We start from the raw sequence: 20,720 nt of genomic DNA, 5'->3' as shown, positions 1-20,720 counted from the left end.
TGAATCTGCACCGTCCGTTCGCTTCCGTGAATCCACACCGTTCGCCCGCTCACGCCCGCGTTCGTTCCCCCGCCTCCCCTCCGACGCGCGCGGTTCTGCCTTTCCCCTACACCGCGCCCCTACCCCCGCCGCACCCCTACACCGCGCCCCTTCCCCCGCCGTGGATCTCGCCCGAAGGCACCGCGGATCCATCGTACCTCCTCCTCTCCCCATCACTGCGCCGCCTGCCCCTGCCGCACACCTCCACCGTGCCCCTCCCCCGCCGTGGAGGACCCCATGCTTAGCTCGCGAAACCCTAGGAGCAGCAGGAGGTGAAGTTTGGCTGGCGGCGATGGACGTGGACTCACGCATGGCGACGGAGTCCGACTCCGACTCCGACGCGCGCGGTGGCAGCGGGTCCGGGAGCGAGACCCCCACGGCGTCCTCGTCCCCATCCGTAGTTAGCTTGGCGCCGACAGCTTCCTCATCTCCTTCTTCCACGCACCCAACGCCGAGGAGGACGGCAGCAAGGTCCAGGCCTTCCTCGCGGAGATGGAGAGCGCCCCGACCAGGAGATCGACCACTTGCTCGAGGTGAAGCCCTGCCCTGCCCCTCACTGAATCCCGTGCTCCCTCCTCCCCCATCAACGCTCCCTCCTCACATTCCCCGCACACCAAGAGACGAATCTGTCCATGCTAGGGTTTGGATTCGTGGGTGGAGCCCGAGGTTAGATCCAGCAGGGAAGGAAGATAGAGGAGGGGAGGGAAGGGGTTATGATCTCCATGATGTGGAGGCTGTGGACAGGTGATTTTTAGCTTTTACCTGATCTTATTTTGTGTCCGTGGTTAATGTTTAATACAAGTGATTTGATCTAATTAAACATCTGTTTCCCAAATTATCTAGATGCTCAAGAATGATGGTTTCAGTCATGTCATTGCTGAAGACCGAACTGACCAGGTCTACCTATCTAAACAGATGTAATCTGCATGTTCTTATTCCTGTCTAATGCCTCGCCACGTCTGGACATTTGTAACTACTGAGTTCTCTTTGCTGTTCTGTTCTGACCCAATTCTCTGTGCTGCTTTTAGCTTCATGGTTCTCTACAACCGCGACAACGTGGAGTCCATCGGGCTAGACGAAGCGGCCAAATGCCTCGGCGTGGAGAGGCGCCGGATCTACGACATTGTCAACGTGCTCGAGGGCGTTGGGGTGAGTTCTTCCTTCTCATGCATTTCTGGTCGCAATTCTTGTTTTCTTGGGGTTAGTACTTAAAAAAAGTTGCTTCAATGATGGAAAGAGTGCAGCTCGCCATCGCCGCCATCTTCGAGCCTCCCTAAAGCACGGGCGCTGCGGGGTCGTTCCTCACCGGCGTCTCCTTGGCCAACCTGTCCATCTCCTTCCACCTTATGCCTAGGGTCGAGTGCCTCCCACCCATCAAATCCAAGCATCAGGAGGTGCTCACCTTTGACAGCGGCCATCCCTCAACCCTCTGTAGCATGTGGCGCCCCCGCTGCGAATTTGCCTCTATGACAATTGCCATCCTCGCATCCCAAACCGTCGATGCCCACCCCTAACACGGTTCCTGACCTCCCTGACAGAGGACTTCTCTAAAGGATATAACAAGTGGTATGTGATCTGCTTTCCATTTTATCCCATTTTTCCATTTTGGCATGTAATAGTGTGACTATGGGAACATAATTGATGAATCTATATGTTTTAGTTTCCATTTCCTAAACATAACTAAGAAGCTTATCTAGGGAAATCATTTTAGCTTTTTGCTGCTCCTTATGTGCTTCAGATTCAGCAAGAGGTACTTTGCCAGTTTTGGAAGACTAATACCTAACTTTTTTACTGGTCGACATTTGCTTTGTGTAGGTTACCAGTGTGAACTGCGAATACATTCTACTGATATTTGTGTCGTGCAATTGTGAATAAGTAAGCATATTTAATACTAGCATAAAAAATGGTTACTCGGACATATGGCCTGCAATTGTGAATAAGTAAGCATATTTAACTTTTGTTATTTATGCCAGAACTTTATTTCAGCTCTGCATATCTTGCTTTCAGTTTACAACTCTAGGTGTAACTTGGAAGCACTGAAATTGAACTATCTCCCAGTCGACCATTCTCGCTACCTGGTTTAAGCAATAGTGGATTAATGTTAATAGAACTGTGCTCTTATCAGTCACAAAGTTTCTTAAGTTTTGCCTATTTGATTCCTTCGATTTTTTATGTTAATTAAATGCTGATTCAGAACATTTTCTTTCATGGTAGGATATTGTTGCCCTTCTATTGGTCATTTTTTTATCAAACCCAATGTCACTCATTTTGTAGGTGGTCAAGAAATCCAAATGGAGTCCCTCTAGAATCTCTTGGATATAAGCAAGGTTACAGAGTTGATGTGGATATTCCTGACCAAACATGGGTAGAGGCATGTAGCTTCCATGATGTTCTTATTTTCAACACTGGGCATTGGTACGTGAATGTCACTATCCATAGACAGATAAGCATTAAATTAGCTCTACAGCGTGATGCCAAACTAATGCCATTTTATGATTTAAGTTAGTGGCATGATTAATTGACAGATCAATTAATGTGTTATTATACAAACTAAGTATTGTAGGGTGGAAGTAAGTGCAACCACAGTAGGATTTGGTTAGCCAATTACACTGGTATTTTACTGATTTGTTTCTTTTTATGCCCTGATTTGCAGCTGGGATTCCACATCTTAAGTGGTTTGGGGTGGAGGGGCAGTACAATGTCATGGTGATTGATCTGCTTGGTCCAAGTCTGAAGGGCTTATTTAACTACTGCAGCAGAAAGTTCTCACTTAAAACAGTACTAATGCTTGCTGATCAGATGGTGAGTCTATCCTACGGTTCTACATTTTTCTTGTATTTGTTTTGGACCTGTTGAAACCACATACTGATGTAGTGTCAATAAATTCTTCACTTTGCATTTCCTTGGTCTTTGCAACAAAAATAACATGCCTTGGTGTGGGATACAGATCAGTGTTGTTTGCTACCTGGCACGTTGGAGTCCAGCGCGTATGCCGCCTCCGATAAACTCAAGTCCATCGGTCAGTCCGTCGATGACCACGATATTGTCGCTGGTCTCCTCTCGAACCTACAAGATCGTGGATTACGTCGAAGCAGATACAGCTCATCTATCTGCACCTGGTCTTGGGGTGGAATTTGGGTCAACACATGACCATGCATGTTATGTATGCGGTGCGCTGTTTCAAGGCCTGTTTCTTGCTCCCTCTTTACAATATTTTATATTGCACTTCTTAGCGATAGAACTGCTGAATTTTTTAAGGCCAGCAAACAGATAAAGTGAACTTCGAAAAATAAAATTGCAGGTAGTGCAGCTTGGCAGCAGTGAATGACTCATAACATTCTGTGAAGTAGTGCAACAGTTCTCTGTTTAAATTCCTCATTTGTTTTGATAATTTTCTATTGATTCATTCAAAACAGCTCATATCAATTTGCTAGCCCACAAGAGAGCTCGCTCCGTATTCTGCTAGATGCATTTATGAGAAATTGTAGTTGGAGCTCCCATATTAATAATATAATGGAACTTCATCCATGTCTGAAATAAGTATGTTCTTTGTTTTTTCTATAAAAGTGCTTGAGCAATCAGGAACAGATAGTGGAGTTACTTGAACGTGAAAAATTGGAGAAGAAGCTGCAGGATCCAGCTGCAGAACCAATATGTTTGCCAGTAGAATTTTTGAAAGCCATCACATGCAATTTTTCAACTGAACGAGAACTTGGCAGGGTGAGTACGGAGTAGTGTACAAGGTATTACCATTCTTCTATCGCTCCAATTTTCAACTGATGAAAACAGTAACAGATAATTCATGGCTCACCTACTTGCTATGAAGGGAGTTCTGCATTGAGCTGTCGTAGAGAGCGCAGACAGGCACTCTAGCCAACGTTGTTGGCTAGGATTGGGACACAAAAGCGAGACGAGGGATGAGAAGCACAGGAGGAGTCGGTCTGTCCTCATCATCGATATATGCAAGCCATCCAGGTGAGGTGAAGTGGCGACACACAGTACGCATGAAGCAGTGTCGATTCCCCTCTTGTTCTTTGTTTTCTGTTTCCCTTGCTGCTGCTCTTCTTGGCTAGGAACCGCATATTAGGATTGCTTTTTTTTCTTATCCCTTTCTTTCTTCCTTTTATTGTCCTTATGGTCATGTGGTTGATTCTTTATTACCTGTTTTGCAGTGCTTTGGAGTTGATATGGTCGGCTGAGAAGTTGAGGAAGAAGTCATTTCTACCTATAAGCTAGGTGCTGTTGTTGTTTGAATAGAGACCATCTCTACTCCTTTAATGCCTAAACCTACAGCTGTGTGACATGAAGAACTTGTGAACCAAAATCACGGCACAACTGAAGACATAACTAACTGGAAAAATGACTTTTTTATTTTCAAGAACTATAACAGAATCCAGTAACATTGCAGCAACCCCTGTTTCCCCAACATTGACTCTCGTCTCTGCATCTGTTTCCGCAGGGGAATCAGATACGCCACAGGCTGCGCGATGGTGCTGTGGGTCTTCGGCTACGGCTCCCTCATCTGGAACCCCGGCTTCGACTTCGACGACAAAATCCTCGGCTTCATCAAGGGCTACAACCGCACCTTTAATCTCGGTATGGATGCTTGTTTTGCAGGCGCTTGCTTGGGTTTGGGTACACTCTCGTTGACGCGAACCTCAGCCTCAACTTCCTCCCTTGTTCTGTTTCCCACCCCCGCAGCTTGCATTGACCACAGAGGCACACCGGAGCATCCGGCGAGGACCTGCACGCTTGAAACCGACGACGAGGCCATATGCGTGAGAAACCAACCACTTCATGTTTATCCTTATTTTCCCTGTTTGCAGTGTTCTTGTTGCGAAGATGAATTATCTAGCTTTTACTGCAGGTGGTGACACAGTATTACATGTGCAATTTAGATATGGATTTGGATGACTAAAATCATTGACTGAAATGTACCTAAATAATGTTCTGTTTGTGTAGCATCTTTGCATGCCCCCCTTTATTTACACGGTGACACAGTGTTACATGGGCAAGGTACTTTGCAGGGCCTGTCGTCATGAATTTCTTTCTGACAACAGATTGGTTCAACTTGTTTTCTTGCCATTAGCCATAATTACATAAAACTGTTTTTAATGAATTGTTATTCAGTTTTGCGTCACAATTTCCATGTTCTCGCATGAATATGTAGCTCTGCATTGGCCTTGAAATCTTATCGAGGTCTTCACTTTGGACTAAGGAATTAGAAAAGAGTGGATGAATAGGGTAGGGAGTAATTTCTTTGTCTACTTGTATAGTGAGCTGTGTAAAATCTCATTACTTTAACCACTCCAATAGCTGTTAGCTTTGCACACCAGTTTGGCATGTTGGACCCATGGATCAGCTTTGCGTGACGACACAACATGCAACATTATATAACACCTAAAACCCATGCAAGATCAGTGGCTGACATCTAGAATCCACCCACAGCTTCTCATCTTTTCAAGATCTCTTATCTATTTAGAGAGCATGATTGGCCTTTTTGTCTTCTACTCCATTCGTTACTCTTTTGTATAAAATGTTTGATGCGCATTTTTTTAGTTCTGATTTTGTTTTTGATGAATGATGATATGCTCATTTCAAGTTCTTTTCATCAGATGCTACTCACATTTAAGATTCCCATAATTTTGTTATGTTGGTCTTATTTACAGTTAACTTTTTTTGCAGTGGGGAATTGCATATTGTGTCAAGGGTGGTCCAGAAAAAGAGCTAAAAGCAATGTAGGTGCGCTACCTTTTTCTCTCTCCCGTGTTCTGCAATTCCAAAAAAACTAGAATCACACTAAAATTTCACCTTCATTTCAGTACTTGGAGAGAAGAGAGTGTGAGTACGACCAGAAGATATCCATTGATTTCTACAAGGTATGAACAGTTAGCTTTGAACTGCCTTTTCTTTCAGAACTCTCATGTTTCCTTGATGCATGTCCAGGAAGGAGATCCCTTGAAACCAGCTGTGACGGGCGTCTTAGTGTAAGGATCTGAAGTTCCAAAACCAAAAAAACCAATTCCATGCTATCCGCTGATGTTGCTCTGTGGAACTCATAACTTGGTGTTCATGCAGGTTCATTTCCACTCCAGATCCAATTGGCAACAAGTACTATCTTGGCCCTGCTCCTTTGCAGGATATGGCAAGGTGAGACATTGCACCCCTCTATTGTTATTTTGGGCATTTTACTTGAGCAAGCATCAAACTGTGACTTGTTCTACAATCTTGTTTGCAATGGCAGGCAAATTGCTACAGCCAATGGCCCTACTGGCTATAATAGGGATTACCTGTTCTCAATGGAGAAGGCATTAGCCATCATTAGTAAGAGAACCTATTTTTACATTTTAAGTGGTTAACACTCTGAATATCTGTTTTTTATACCCCATGTGTTACATAAAATACGGTATTACCTGGGAGTAGTCCATGTATGTCCTTTCTGCAAAGTCAGTATTTACATCCTAGACTCAAACATCAAATCGTGATTATGCTGCCCCTCTTTAGGCCACGAAGATGATTCGATCCTAGAGCTTGCAAACGAGGTGAGGAAGGTGCTCAACAGAACAAAGGAGACCAAGATCACTGGTGCCAATGCTTCCCTGAAATCACATGCCCATTATGTTTTTTATTATGATTTGGTATCTTCTTCGTGTCTGTGAACAAGAAAGATTATGTTCCCCTGAATATAAATCACTGAGAGTTTATTGTTCCTGGCGATGCAGGGTGCGTGAACTCTTCTACTACCTCAAGGGTGAGCAGGTGGACTATGGCGAGGAGCACAGCAAGGCTTGTGGCCACAACAGGTTTGGGAGAATATATCACACAGGTAGGAGATTCCAAAGAACACAATACATGGCCATGGCCTTTCAGAAATTTATTTATCCATTAGTTCTTACATGGCTGTTCTAATTTGGTGCAGGGCACTATCCTGTTTGTTACGAGCACAACCCAGTGCATTTTGTGGGGCACTCTGTTGGCACACAGGTTGTGAGGGTGCTGCATCAGATGCTTGCCGACAAGGTACACAAACAAGAGATTTTTCGGTTTTACTCACAATTCTGAACACATACAACTTAACACTACTACTTTCTCATAATTTTAAATAAAACTCACAAAACAGACTAAGCTCATTTCACTAACTATAGGTGCTCATTTGTTATGCTGTTTTGGTACATTCGATATGACTATTGGACCACTGCATTGGGAGTTGTGACCTATTCGATTGTTAGGCATTTATTGGTTTAGTACTTAAGGGTTCTGTTCTGATATAGATTGGAATGTATGGACATAACTGGCTCTTTGATGTTGTATATCATTTTCTTATATGTTTGCAGATGAATTTAATTAGTTTCCAAAGTATTGACTTATTACTAATCAGTACCAGTTCGATGTTGGTTTAGATTCCCTTTTTGCTTTAGTGCATTTAAATTGTAACCACTATACCTTCTTGACTTCTATGGATACTTTTTAAAAACTTTTTTACAGGTGATTTTTTGAACTCTATTCTATTGTTTCTTTTAAACAGCTAATTGCACTTGATATGGGTGCATTAATTGCTGGTGCCAAATATCATGGAGAGTTTGAGGACAGACCCAAGGCTGTTCTCAAAGAAGTTACATATTCTGATGGGCAGACCATTCTTTTCATTGATGAGATTCACAAAGTTAATTGTTGGGGCAGGTAACTATGAAGAATGCTATTTTGTTCCCCTGACTATTAGATGTTTTCAGTCTTGCCATTAATTTATTTTAGTTCAAATTGTGATGCTTTGTCTCTATTTCATTTTCCCCCTCAACAATAGTGATGCTTTAGCTCTCTTTTTACCATCTTCTATGGTATGACTAAACTAATGTCTCCATATATCTCATACAAGTTGCAAATGCCATGGCTGCAAAAAGCAAAGTTGCTATTGCGGGAGCTGAAAACTGTGAAGGCAGATTTATCTTTTGCAAAGGAACGCTATGCTCAGCTTGAAGAAGAGAATAAAATGTTGCGTGAGAGTTATGACATGGGTGATAATCCAGAAGCTAATGATCAGGTAAATATTTTTTTCTTTGAAAAAACAAGATAATAAATATATTCTTTAGTCTGTTCATTGTAGTTCCCCTGCCCACCACCGCCTGTCCAACATCATAACCAGCTTCTGAAAACTACCTTGTAACACTACATGTCACTTTTAACATCAGCCATAATGGTTGGACCAACAAAATTCTCATCTTCATATTAAGGAAACTACACATTACAGAAATTTTAGATTAATAAGATATAGTACAATTGCACGCAGGCTATTCTAGATCACCCTATAAGGTGATGTAAGTCATTATTTCCTAGCACAGGATTGTAATAACGCCATGCCCTCATGCAGCTGAAAATGATCCACATGATGGGAAGAGAAAGTGTGTAGCTCTCTGGCCTATTTTCCGTATTTCTCATCAAAGGAGCCACATCATATATGGTCTTTACTACAGAAGGAAGGAGATATCGCAGGAGCTTTATGAGTTCTTGGACCCGGGTTATGCATACTGTAAGCTGATCGCAAAATGGAAAAGGTAATTATCCGTCATTCCATATTTGTTGTACATTGTCTATATCTCAGTTGGCTTGATTTTTTTCTCCACGACATCTTGTTCTTTTTGGGTTAAGGGTGGGTGGGTGGGAGGCATATTGATCTTCCTTATGTTTACCTATAAGTTAGTAGATTAACTCGAAATGTTGTGTATACATTGTTTGTGCAAATTGCATTATAAATATCTTACTATTACACTTTGTTTTTGGTTTTGTGAGATTTATATAGCTTACATGGTAGGTTGCAGTAGCTACTGATGCATGGTATGGCTTTTCTGTGCACCAGAATGAGCCAACCACTAGCTAAAACCTGGTACCATTATTGTCCACCCCGTCAATTTTCATCAAGTTTGGGAATTGGAGATTACGACTAATACTGTCATGCATTATGCAGTACAATTTTTGTTTATTTTTGAAATAGGAGATTTCTGATGTTACCAGTGACAGAATCTGGTTTATTTAGTTGACTGGAAATGAATTTATCAGACATCCAATATGTTCTTTTGATTTCCCTTAATTTGTATAGTGGTGTCTGGGAATGTTCGACCGAAGATAAATAATCCCTTTGGTCCCAAGCACTTTGCTTTGACAAAATCCATAAAACTTTTGAAACACCATCAGATTAAAAAAAATAGTGCTCAAAATTGCACCTTGAAGATCATGAAAAGTCGCTTCAAAAGCTATCGGTCGCTTATGTTGCATCTCAACCTTGTTAATGAGTGATCTGGCCTCTCTCATGTGTTCATGATGAATTGATATGTTAAGTGCATTTCGAGAGAATTATGTGATTAAGGAAAATATTGTAATTGTTAACTTGGTGGACTTAAAGGAATTACAACAAATCCATTTTTCACTTGAAAATTATGTGTGAATTGTGAAAAACAATTTGGGGTAGTCTCTTGATGCTTCTTTGTCTGTTTCAATGTCTTGCTCTGTTTCCTCCATAGGTTATGTTCCTCAAGTTTGAGCCTCGACAATGCATGCTTATTCTGGCATCCCGATTTCTTACTGCTACATTTCGCCCTCTTGCAGTCAGGTTACGAGCGCCTTTGCTGCCTAAGGTGCATACAAACGTGACCAAAGGAATCACCTTGTGTGCTCTCAGTGGGCTTGAGAGTAGCATCATCCTTCAAACATGATGATGGGTTTCCAGCTGATGGTGTCTCTATAGCTCACTGGTATCCTTCAAAAAGAAAGTATGGTGTTGTTTTATAAGTTCTCATATTTATGACTAAATAATTCTATAGCTCGCTGGTACGCAAGTTGATTCCTTTTCTAATTATTATATTGTTTTGTTCATTTCTATTCTTTTATGCATTTCCTTCCCATACACATGCCAATTTTCTCACAATATCTTAAGAGTGCTCTGCACCAACTGCCGAAACAAAAAAGGCAAAAACCAGATCAACTGCTTCTAGACTTCGAGGAACTTATTTGTTATTGGCATAGTGGCATATATAATACCTCTGCTCTTTTCTATTTAGTGTTCAAAATTTGTACCAAAATACAAGGTATTCTAGATCCTCACTCAACCCTCTCTCTCCTCTGTCTTTTTTCTGGCAGCAAATATTGAGATTCCTTTTAAACTTGGTGTCACCCAAAACAGCCAGCCAATAACTTAGGAAAATAACATCTGAACTACTCCATTTGTCCTAATAAGTAGGGTCAAGGTGGTATTTAGCCAGGCTCCTTATTTTGTCTAAATTGCTTGGATACCTTGTGTTTCTGGGCATAGAGTATGTTTGCAACTCTGTATTTGCTTAGATATTATAGGCATTGATTCATTGTAAATGTTGCATGGTCTTTCACTGTTTAGGGTGACAAACCTGTAGCAGAATGTCATGACTCATCATACTGCAGATAGACATGACAAATATTCTTTTTATATGTGGTGGCGCTTTTGTAGACTTAGAAAAGACTATTTCTGAAAGGTATTCCGTATTTCATATGTAGAATAGGTTATTCCAAAGCAAAAAAAGATCCGCCATGTTTTATGGTCATTGTCACAAAGAAGTGCTTGCAAGGTATGTCATACATAGTTAGTTTTATACCTATCCCTTTTAGTAGTTCCTTTATTTTATTTTCTAAACCACAACATGGTCACTATTTCAGTTATTAGTAGTTGTACGCAAAGGTTTATTTTAGTTCAAACATACTTGTGGACACTACATTATTTCATCCAATCAGTGAACTTTATAGGTCTTAGTTTTATTTTTGTTATATTTTGTTGTGTTGATATATGTTGCTTCTCACTTTGATGCATGTGGCTGATGTGCTTGGTAAGGTTTAATACTCATATCTATTATCGTTTGAAACTTGAAAGCATGGCATTCATCTACTTGTGAGCTTTTATGATAACAGTGAAAGTTGGTTTTATTGCAATTGGAATGAACATGACAAAAGAGAGGTGTAACAGAAGAAACAAAATTGTATGTAGGTAAATACCCGTGCGTTGCAATAGGGAAAAAATAGTGTAAATGTTCCTGTTCGGCCAATATTTTTGGGTGCTTTTATAGAAATTGGTGTAGGTGCTGCTCCACCTTCCGTTGCATAAGGCTTTACCAATCCACATGTCAGTTGTTCTGCAAACAATTAATAAGTTGCAGTTTTATAGAACACAAGGTGTGTATAAATCATCACAAGGCTTCACTATTTTGTGAATACTTATTGGAAACTTGATCTTTTAAAATAAAGTTTTGTTGATTTGCACCTTTTGCAAATGATATTTTTAGTTAGTGATTTATAATAAAATTTTGTTGATGATATAGGAACCCTGTTGAGACTGAGAGCACCAAGGTTGTGAGCGTTTTTGGAGCTTAATGGCTTAATGGTTTGATCTCTTGGATCAATTCTATGTACAATACAAATGGTTTACATGTCAATTAGAAATCACAAATCAATTGCAAATATATATATAAACAACCATTAGCTTATCATTGCACTATCTATCATTTATGCTACTGTTGGATATGTTACAAGTCTTGACATATGTGCTGATTCGCTAATCTGTTAACACTGGCTTCTGATGCCAATGCAATAGGATCTAATAGATCTGATAATAACTCTCTTCTGTCTCGATAGTTGAGAGCTTTGTGTGTGGCATACGTGCTATTCAGAAAAGTTCATTTCTGGAGCTTGCAACAACCATCTTCCTGCCATTCACTTGTTGTGGCTGCGTAAGCTATGATGTCTGTATCAATGATCATGCCGATGCTTTAGCATAACACGGGGTGCATGCACATGTATCCGATTCCCTGCATCACTCACACCTCACTTTTTCTGCTAAATTGTGGCAGTGGTGATAATTGATATGCATAGACTGTACTTATTTAATGACTATGAAATACCATTTAACATAGCTATTGTGCCTGACAGGGTAAATCTACCAAGGACACACATAGTTAAGCCTTGCTCAGCTGACGACTGCTAAGGAATTTCTGTTAAGTGCAGTTTGGGGGGTCTTCTCAACCATTGCTTGACTTAAGGCAACACATTAGAGGATATTCATCAGCATCAGAGGCAATTCTTCCCAATCTGATTTGAGAAAAAAATTTGTTGGCAACGAAAAATTAGTGTTTTCTTGCTGAATCTTGGGGGGCAGAGACTCTTGACGATGTGCAACCTTTCTTGTTTAATATTTTTGCAGATCTGCAAGCTCTTTTACTTTTACAAGAAAGAACCGGAATGGTTTCACTTGAGATTCAAGTAGTGTTGTATGTGCCTGGCTCAAATCAATTGGTATTGGGTATTTGGTGATCCTGGTTTGTCCTTTGGGATGCTTATGTGATAGTTTGTTTGCCATCTGTTTTTACAGGTGAGGCATGTAACTAACCCAAAAAGGCACTTCAAGCGGGCAAGAAAGTCCAATGCCCTTCTCAAGCACTTCGAAGCGGCTCTATACGTCCTACACGTTCTTCGATCAGAATTCTTTTTTTCATTTGTTTTTTTGTCTTGCTAATGTGCACGTCACTTACAATGATACTATTGAAAATATAGGAATCAAGTATGTATAAACACATGTGTGGCAGACATTTTCTGACTGCCTTTCGGTTCTTTGGGCATTAGTACTTGGTCCTTCTGAAGTTAAGTTGCTCGGTTCCTATCATTTTCACTCCATTCGGTGTTAAAAAATGGAGTACATGCACAATAGAGGTGTCACAGAGTTGTACTATATAATGTTGCAGCCATCGCCTACTACCTAAAACCCTGAACATACGTCCACCAACTCGGACCATTCCATTCTCGTGTTCAACATTTTAGGGGGTGTTTAGGATGACTCTAGGTTCCAGCTTCAGTGTGGTTTATAACATCAATTTAAACAGTTTTAAAAAATATTTTTAATATAAATATAAAACAAAATAATTTATCTAAATGTCTTATACAGACTTACATCTCCAGCTCCACGATTTTCTAGAGCACCTAATGGCCTGCTCTATCAACTCCACCAAATTTTCTAGAGCTAGAGTTGTTCCAAACAGGACTTAGTTGTTGTTTTTTTGGCACAATTTGTTAAAGTACATGTATGTATGCTGATTTGGTTCCTCTAAGGTGTGATGTTATAATAGATCATTGATACAACCACTGATCCAAGAAGCCGTTCAAGAAACTTTTAGACGCCGTGAGGATCGATTGTGTTTATTCTCATAGGGACTTCTTCGCTCGATTCCGTCACAGATAATTTATTTTATATGCCATGCAACGAGCATCTAACTATGTAGTGGTGAAATAGCTATATTAAAGTAATAAAATTTTATATGACGTACAACATTTATACATAAGTTATCGTAATATTATATATTCTTATTGAAACAGTTGTACATAAGTTATTATAGTGTTTCCGTGGCAACGCACGGGCACTCACCTAGTGTATTAATAGTTTATTTATATATTTTTTTAAAAAAAATTGGTCAAAGTTATATTTTGAAGACCATATCGTTGTCCTAAACGATAACTAATAGGACACTGGAGAAAGTACTAACCAGTTGTTCGTGCTTTGATATGGTTTTTATATAGGGTTTTTTAAATTGGTGCTCTTAGTTTTGGTGACGTGGTCACCTATACCCTTATCATATATATAAATAGGTATTAAGATATTTATTTAAATATAATTATTGTTTATTTCTAAACATTAAGTTACATGTGGTCTAATGGTTAACCCCTAATTTTTAAAGCAGGGACGTAGATTCGAGTGTTCATTATATACTATTTTTTGCGTGGTGTGGTGGCTGCATGGGTGGGGTCGGGTGCTAGGCAGGCGCAATAGCTGGCTGCCTGGGCGTTGGAGGTCTACAAGGCCGTAGTTGAGAGCGTTGCGCTAGGCATGAGGTCCACAGGGCACGGCGTCGAGGCGAGCGCGTAGGGTGGGTTCAGAGTGTCAGTATGCAGATGTCTACATTAGGTTTTTACTAGAGCAGTATAAATTGAGGAGGAAACCGTTAAAGACAGATCCCATTTATTCAAGTTCACTTCCATGTTTCTCAGAGACCAATGACCATGCCGCTTGCACATACTGGCATATCCATCTGAACCAGAGGGATCAGACGGCCTTTTAACCTTACTTCTTTGGTACTAGTAGTATATCCACGAACACGACACAAAGCCACAACGTGCATGCACACTCGGAAGGCCAAGCGTCAGTGTTTGCCGTGGTTGTTGGCGGCGTCGGGGCCATCGCGGTCGGCAGCGCCCTTGAGGTGGTGGTGCCGCGGCGGTGGCGGCGGCTGCATGAGCGCTAGCGCGCGCTCCAACTGTGCCCAGCGCTGCTCCAGCGTGCCGTTGTAGCCCACGGACATGCGGACGAGGCCCGGGGAGATGCCGGCGCGCTCGCGGTCCTGGGGCGGCATCTCGCTGCTGGTGCTGGTCCCGGAGCAGGACACGAGCGTCTCGTAGTAGCCCAGGCTGACGGCCATGAGGCCGAACTGGGTGGTGTTCTGGAGGTGGTGCATGAGGCGGTTGGCGCGCTCCTCCGTGCCCATGTCGACGCACAGCATGCCGCCGGAGCCGTATCCCGGGTTCCGCATGGCGGCCAGGCGCGCGTGGTGCGGGTGGTCCGGGAGGCCCGGGTAGAGCACGCGCAGGCCCAGGCGCTGCATCCGCGCGGCGAACGCCAGCGCGCGGCGCGAGTGCTCCTGCATCCGCAGCGGCAGGTGCGGGAGGCGCTCCCACAGCTCGAAGGCCATCTTGGCGTTCATCGTGGGGCCCAGCAGCATCAGCGCCCCCTCCTGCAGGTCCATCATCGCGTTCACCAGGCTCGCCGGCCCACAGATCGCGCCTGCATGCATGCGTGCGTGCGTGCGTGCAAAGAGCGTACGTAGACCATTAGCACATCAAGGTCAGATGAGACGTTTTCTGATTTTGTTGTTGCATTGCATGCACACGGCGATGACTTGGGGAGGATCGGAGGGTAGTCAGGACGTGTCCTTACCAGCGATGATGTCGCCGCCGCCGCTGATGAACTTGGAGACGCTGTGGACGACGACGTCGGCGCCGAGGCGCGCGGGCGAGACCACGACGGGGGTGAAGGTGTTGTCCACCACAAGCTTGGCGCCGGCCTCGTGAGCCACCCGCGCCAGCATGGGGATGTCGGCGACGGCGAGCGTCGGGTTGGACATGGTCTCCACGAACACTACCCGCGTCTCACCGGGGACCACCGCGGCGCGCACGGCGGCCTCGTCGTCGACGTCCACGAAGGTGGCGCGCACCCCGGCGGCGCGCGGCAGGAACCGGGCGAGCAGCGCGTGGGTGCCGCCGTACAGGCACCGCGACGCCACCACGTGGCCGCCGGCACCCACCAGCTGCACCATGACGGAGGAGATGGCGGACATCCCGGACGCCGTGCAGTAGGCGGCCTCCGTGCCCTCCAGCGCCGCCATCTGCCGCCCCAGCGCCTGCACCGTCGGGTTGAAGTGCCGGCTGTAGATGTACATGCCGCCGCGGTCGGGGCCCAGCTCGCCCGCGAAGAGCCGCCGCATGGTTTCCGGCTCCATCACCGTGAACGTCGCCGACGCCTCGATGGACATGTTCACGCCGCCGTGCTCGCCGAACTCGTGCCGCGCCGCGGCCAGCGCCGCCGCCGGGTCTTCCGCCTCCCGCCGGCGCGCCGGCGCCTTGGGCTTCTCCTCGGCGACGCTGCCGTCGCCAGAGCCAGACACGTCCTTGCCGAACGGGCGCTTTAGGGTGACCAGCTCGGAGGCGGCGGCCATGGTCGTCTGGGCCATTGGGATGTAAGCGTGCGTGCGTTGCAAAGGAGCAGGAGATCGATCGGGCTCGGGAATGGAATCAGAGTTCAGAGCGGTGTGGGGGAAGGGAGCACAAGGTAGTGAGCAATTTATAGGCGATGCCAGGATCACAGGTGGACGTCATGGAGAGGGTGCATGTGAATATGAATCCGGACCATTCCATGGTCAGCTGAGAAGGCTACAGATTGTAACGTTTGGGTGATAACTAACTGACGGGGACATATCTGGTGCAGTGCACATAGAAGACTGGTACACATATTAAATCATCACCACTTATTTTAGATCTAACGTCTTTAGTTGATTATTCAATTTACACACAACATCTTTCACCACTACACACCACCACGTTGAATGGTGTCCTTAGTAAAATGTACCAAACAGCTAGAGACGTTAAATCTAAAATGAGTGATGATGATTTATTATGTGCATCATGTGCACCAATGTTTCATGTGCACTATATATGTTGTCCTAACTGATATCCCCATGCCAACTGTAGTGCCTTGACGTTATAGCATCAGTAGGATGCAATTCATTTAGTGTCACAAAAAAAAAACTTTAGATGCAGTGGTAAAAAATAGTTTGCAGTGCATCTCCAACCAAGTGCGCTGCTTGCATTCTGAATCTATTATTAGGCCAAACAAGCCTTCATCTTTATATATTTGGAACAAAGATTCACTCAACAATAGCTGCCTACTTACAGAGATACACAAATATTAGCTCCTTTGCTTTCTTCGTTCAGTACACTCCACAGCTAATATCTCTAGAGATTTCAGGTTTCGATCAAATTAAAGCCGATCGACTCGTCGGCAAACCAATGCCATGCCTGGTTCTTTCGTCAAATTAAATAAACCCATGTGCCAGCCAGGCTGCTACAGGCTACAGCATCTTTTTGCCATGAAGTACCGTACACTTTTTGGTCGCGGTGAAAACCGGGGGGGCATGTTCAATGAACCGAAACGAACTTAGCAGCCCACGAAGCTGAGACTGAGAGAGGAAATAACCGAAAGCTTGGATGAATCTGTCAGCGATTCTGTCGTCGTACTGGGCTAGTCGCCATGACGTTGATCGATGGCGATGAGCCCATGACAAGCGTCTGACTAAGCCTAGCTCGTCGGCGCGTCGGCGTACGCCGTGGATAATAAACGAGGCAAAGCCCTGCAGCACTTCTTCCAAACATGCCGCGGCCGGCGTCGTCGTGCACGGCAGCTGGCGACGGCCCAGCTGAGCATGCTCACGTACTCCAGCCACAAGCATGCAGTTGCAGCCGAAAAGTTTCCTTTTGCGGTTGCCTGCAGTAAGAACTATAAACAATATCTCTTCTCTACTAAGTACTATAAAGAATGTAAAGGGTAGTTTGCCACCCCGTTCTACCCTCCATCGGTTCTGTCCTCCCCCGTTCGAACCATGGATGCCTTGAGAAGAACGCCTAGGTTCTCACCAACTAGCCAACTCAACTCATGTTGGATTACATTCAATCTCAACTACGATATCTAAGATGCTTAGTTTTTCATTTGGTAACTCTGGTATGTATATTGTTTTACCCACCCTGTAATTTTTAACAATAACTTACACACTTGCAGGTGATAAACTATTGCATAAATTTAATAAAATCTCAAGATCATCTAAAGTGCCGATCTGGAGGTCGTGTCCACATAGAAAATGATTTTCAGTTCAACTTTCTAAAGCGAGACAGTGATGTTGAAACTAAAACAGATGAGCTATATCCAATTAAAGACGTGTCACAAATATGTAGTGCTGAATGAAGGGTTTTACTTTACCTATACCATGACACGGTAAATATGAGTTTGAAATTTACATGGTTATTGTTTGCATGTATTTTATTTTTTATGCAATATTTATAATTGTTTTGTAGGTGTATCCAATTAATGACATGTCACAAATATGTAGTGCCTCCTTGTCTCCCTCTCCTCCTGCGGTGACAACTTCCTCGAGGAGATGAGCGCGCCGCCCCACGATCGGCCTACCTCCGCCGCCCCCGCGTGCACCACCACCATCGGGTGGGAGAGGCAGTAACGACTCGCCCGAGGCCAACCCCCAGTGGGAGGGCAGTTATGACTCGCCCGAGGCAAAGTCAAAATAGGACAGACAACCACGACTCTTCCTAGGCCACTCTCGGGCGGGAGACACAGTCACGACTCGTCCGAGGCCAAGCCCAGGCGGGACATGCAGTAACGACTCGCCTGAGGTCATCCGCGGGCGGGACAGACAGTCACTACTCGCCCGAGGCCAACCCCCCGGGTGGGATACACAGTTACGACTCGCCCGAGGCCAACCTCGGTGGGATACAAAGTTACAACTCACCCAAGGCCAAGCCAAGACAAAATAAACAGTCCGCCCAAGGCAACCCTCGGGTTGGAGAGGCAGTCACGACTCGCCCTAGGCCAAGCCCAGGCAGCCACGACTAGCCCGAGGCCATCCTCTCGCGAGACAAGCAGTCACGACTCTCCAGAAGGCAACCCCCAATGGGAGACACAGTCACGACTCACCTGAGACCAAGCCCTGGTTGGACAGTCAGCCACGACTCGCTTGAGGCCATCCTCGTGTGGCATAGGCAGTCACGACTCGCCCGAGGAAAACCCCGGGTGGGAGTAGTCACGACTCGCCCGTGGCCATCCTCAGGCAGGACAGGTAGTCACCACTCGCCCGAGGCCAACCCCCGACGGGATACGTAGTCACGACTCGCTCGAGGCCATTCTCGGGTGGGAGAGGCTGTCAAGAATCGCCCAAGGCCAAGCCCGGGCGGGAGATGCAGTCACGACTCGCCCGAGGCCAACCTCGGGCGGGAGACACAATCATGGCTCGTTCGAGGCCAAGCCCAGGCAGGAGACGCAGTCACGACTCGCTCGAGGCCACCTTTGGGTGTGAGACGCATCATGACTCGCTCGAGGCCATGCCCAGATGGGACAGGCATTCACGAGTCGCCCGAGGCCAAGCCTAGGCGAGAGACGCAATCATGACTTGCCCGAGGCCACTCTCGGGTGGGAGAGGCAGTGACGACTCGCTTGAGGCCAAGCCTACACGGGACAAACAGTCACGACTTGTCCAAGGACACTCTTGGGCAGGAGACACAAGCACGACTCACCGGAGGCCATGCCTAGGTGGGACAAGCAGCCACGACTCTCCCGTGGCCACCCTCGGGCAGGACAAGCATACACGACTCACCCGAGGACAACCTCGGGCGGTACTGGAAGTAACGACTCGCCCGAGGCAACCCCGGGCGAGAAAGACAGCAATGATTCGCCCGAGGGCAACCCTGGGTGGGAGAGGCAGTCACGATTCACTCGAGGCCATCCTCGGGGGGAGAGGCAGTCACGACTCGCCCAAGGCCGTCCTTGGGTGGGAGAGGCAGTCATGACTCACCCGAGGCCACCCTCAGGCGGGAGAGACAATCACTACTCGTCCGAGGCCAAGCTTGAGCGGGACAGGCAGCCACGACTCGTCCAAGGCCAACCCCCAGCGGGAGACACAATCACGACTGAACCGAGGCCAAGCCCTGGCTAGACAGTCAGTCACGACTCGCCTGAGGCCACCCTCGGGTGGGACAAGCAGTCATGACTCAGCTCGCCCGAGGGCAACCCCGGGCGGGAGACGTAGTCACGACTCGCCCGTGGCCATCCTCAGGTGGATAGGCAGTCACAACTCGCCTGAGGCCATCCGCGGGCGGGACATGCTGTAATGACTCGCCCGAGGCCATCCGCGGACGGGATAGACAGTCACGACTGGCCCGAGGCCAACCTCCGGCAACACAGGCAGTCACGACTCGCCCGTGGCTATCCTCCCGTGGGATACGCAGTCATGACTCGCTCGAGACCACTCTCGGGCGGGAGAGGCTGTCAAGAATCACCCAAGGACAAGCCCGGCGGGAAACGCAGTCATGACTCGCCCGAGGCCACCCTCGAGCGGGAGACATAATCACGACTCGTCTGAGGCCAAGCCCGGGCGGGATAGGCAGTCACAACTCATCCAAGGCCAAGCCCGGGCAGCAGACGCAGTCACGACTCATTCGAGGCCAAGCCCGGGTAGCAGACGTAGTCACGACTCGCCTAAGGCCACTTTGGCAGAACTGTCCGCACCCGGCCTCCTCCACCTCTTCTCGCCTCTTGCTCTAACAGCACCATGTTCCACATGTCGCGACCTCCATCCACCTAACGCCCTCCAATCTGCCTCCTGATGCAATTCGCGGTCCCACACACCCGACCCCCCCCCCCCCGAGCCTGCCTCCCAATGTCACCTCCCTCGCATGTCGACCCGATGCGTGATGTTTGGTTGATAACATCACTAAACAATAATCTATACATACAAAAGTGTCACCCTGCTGGTTGATTACCTCACTAAACAATGACATATGCCTGCATAAGTATTACCCGTTGCAACGCACGGGCATATACCTAGTATACACTAGAAAGGTCCAATTATGTGTGCAGTTAGAGAAATTTGATGTTGTACGGTTGAGTAGGAGAGAGTGAACTCTATAAATGTCGTTTCTCTTAAATGTCGTTTATCTTGTACAAGAGAAACGACATTTATAGAGTTCACTCTCTCCTACTCGACCGTACAACACACACTTTCTATCAATACCTAGTTGGATGGAAATAAAATATAGTTGAAAAGAAATGATATAATATGTAATAGTTGATATATAGGGTTCTCGTATTGAAAGTCGCCTAGAGGGGGGGGGGTGAATAGGGCGAAACTGAAATTCTCAAAATAATCACAACTACAAGCCGGGTTAGCGTTAGAAATATAATCGAGTCCGCGAGAGAGAGGGTGCAAAACAAATCGCAAGCGAATAAGGAGTGTGACACACGGATTTGTTTTACCGAGGTTCGGTTCTCGCAAACATACTCCCCGTTGAGG

General features: G+C 45.7%; 1 protein-coding gene and 2 pseudogenes across 2 annotated transcripts; 2 read left to right on the top strand and 1 right to left on the bottom strand.

The window, feature by feature from the left end:
* The first annotated feature begins 214 nt into the window (after nt 1-214).
* LOC103626098 (gamma-glutamylcyclotransferase pseudogene) lies at nt 215-12,687 on the top strand (annotated as a pseudogene). The gene is made up of 28 exons (NR_165310.1): nt 215-436; nt 883-956; nt 1,068-1,188; nt 1,284-1,605; nt 1,855-1,979; nt 2,314-2,454; nt 2,693-2,841; nt 2,987-3,224; nt 3,607-3,782; nt 3,866-4,014; nt 4,212-4,275; nt 4,499-4,635; nt 4,741-4,817; nt 5,725-5,781; nt 5,862-5,918; nt 5,986-6,026; nt 6,118-6,189; nt 6,284-6,363; nt 6,544-6,624; nt 6,762-6,865; nt 6,959-7,059; nt 7,565-7,719; nt 7,913-8,077; nt 8,405-8,588; nt 9,637-9,858; nt 11,373-11,434; nt 11,980-12,317; nt 12,419-12,687. The product of NR_165310.1 is annotated as a gamma-glutamylcyclotransferase pseudogene (transcript).
* Nucleotides 12,688-14,063: 1,376 nt separating this feature from the next.
* LOC103628064 (methionine gamma-lyase) lies at nt 14,064-15,806 on the bottom strand. The gene is made up of 2 exons (XM_023300134.1): nt 15,029-15,806; nt 14,064-14,875 (listed from the first exon to the last, which is right to left on the bottom strand). Exons 1-2 carry the CDS (start codon nt 15,804-15,806, stop codon nt 14,238-14,240), a joined length of 1,416 nt encoding a protein of 471 aa, XP_023155902.1. The 3' UTR covers nt 14,064-14,237.
* A 1,211-nt stretch (nt 15,807-17,017) lies between these two features.
* Nucleotides 17,018-20,720, top strand: part of LOC103628063 (uncharacterized) — a 47,682-nt pseudogene continuing 43,979 nt past the window's right edge.

The sequence above is a fragment of the Zea mays genome, chromosome 5, assembly GCF_902167145.1.
Source record: "Zea mays cultivar B73 chromosome 5, Zm-B73-REFERENCE-NAM-5.0, whole genome shotgun sequence".
NCBI lineage: Eukaryota > Viridiplantae > Streptophyta > Magnoliopsida > Poales > Poaceae > Zea > Zea mays.
This window is presented reverse-complemented; position numbering and strand designations above follow the sequence as displayed.

Coding starts and splice junctions, on each gene's coding strand:
- LOC103628064 (XM_023300134.1), bottom strand. CDS start 15,806: ATGGCCGCCGCCTCCGAGCTGGTCACCCTAAAGCGCCCGTTCGGCAAG. Junction 14,876..15,028: donor CGGCGGCGACATCATCGCTG/GTAAGGACACGT, acceptor GCATGCATGCAG/GCGCGATCTGTGGGCCGGCG.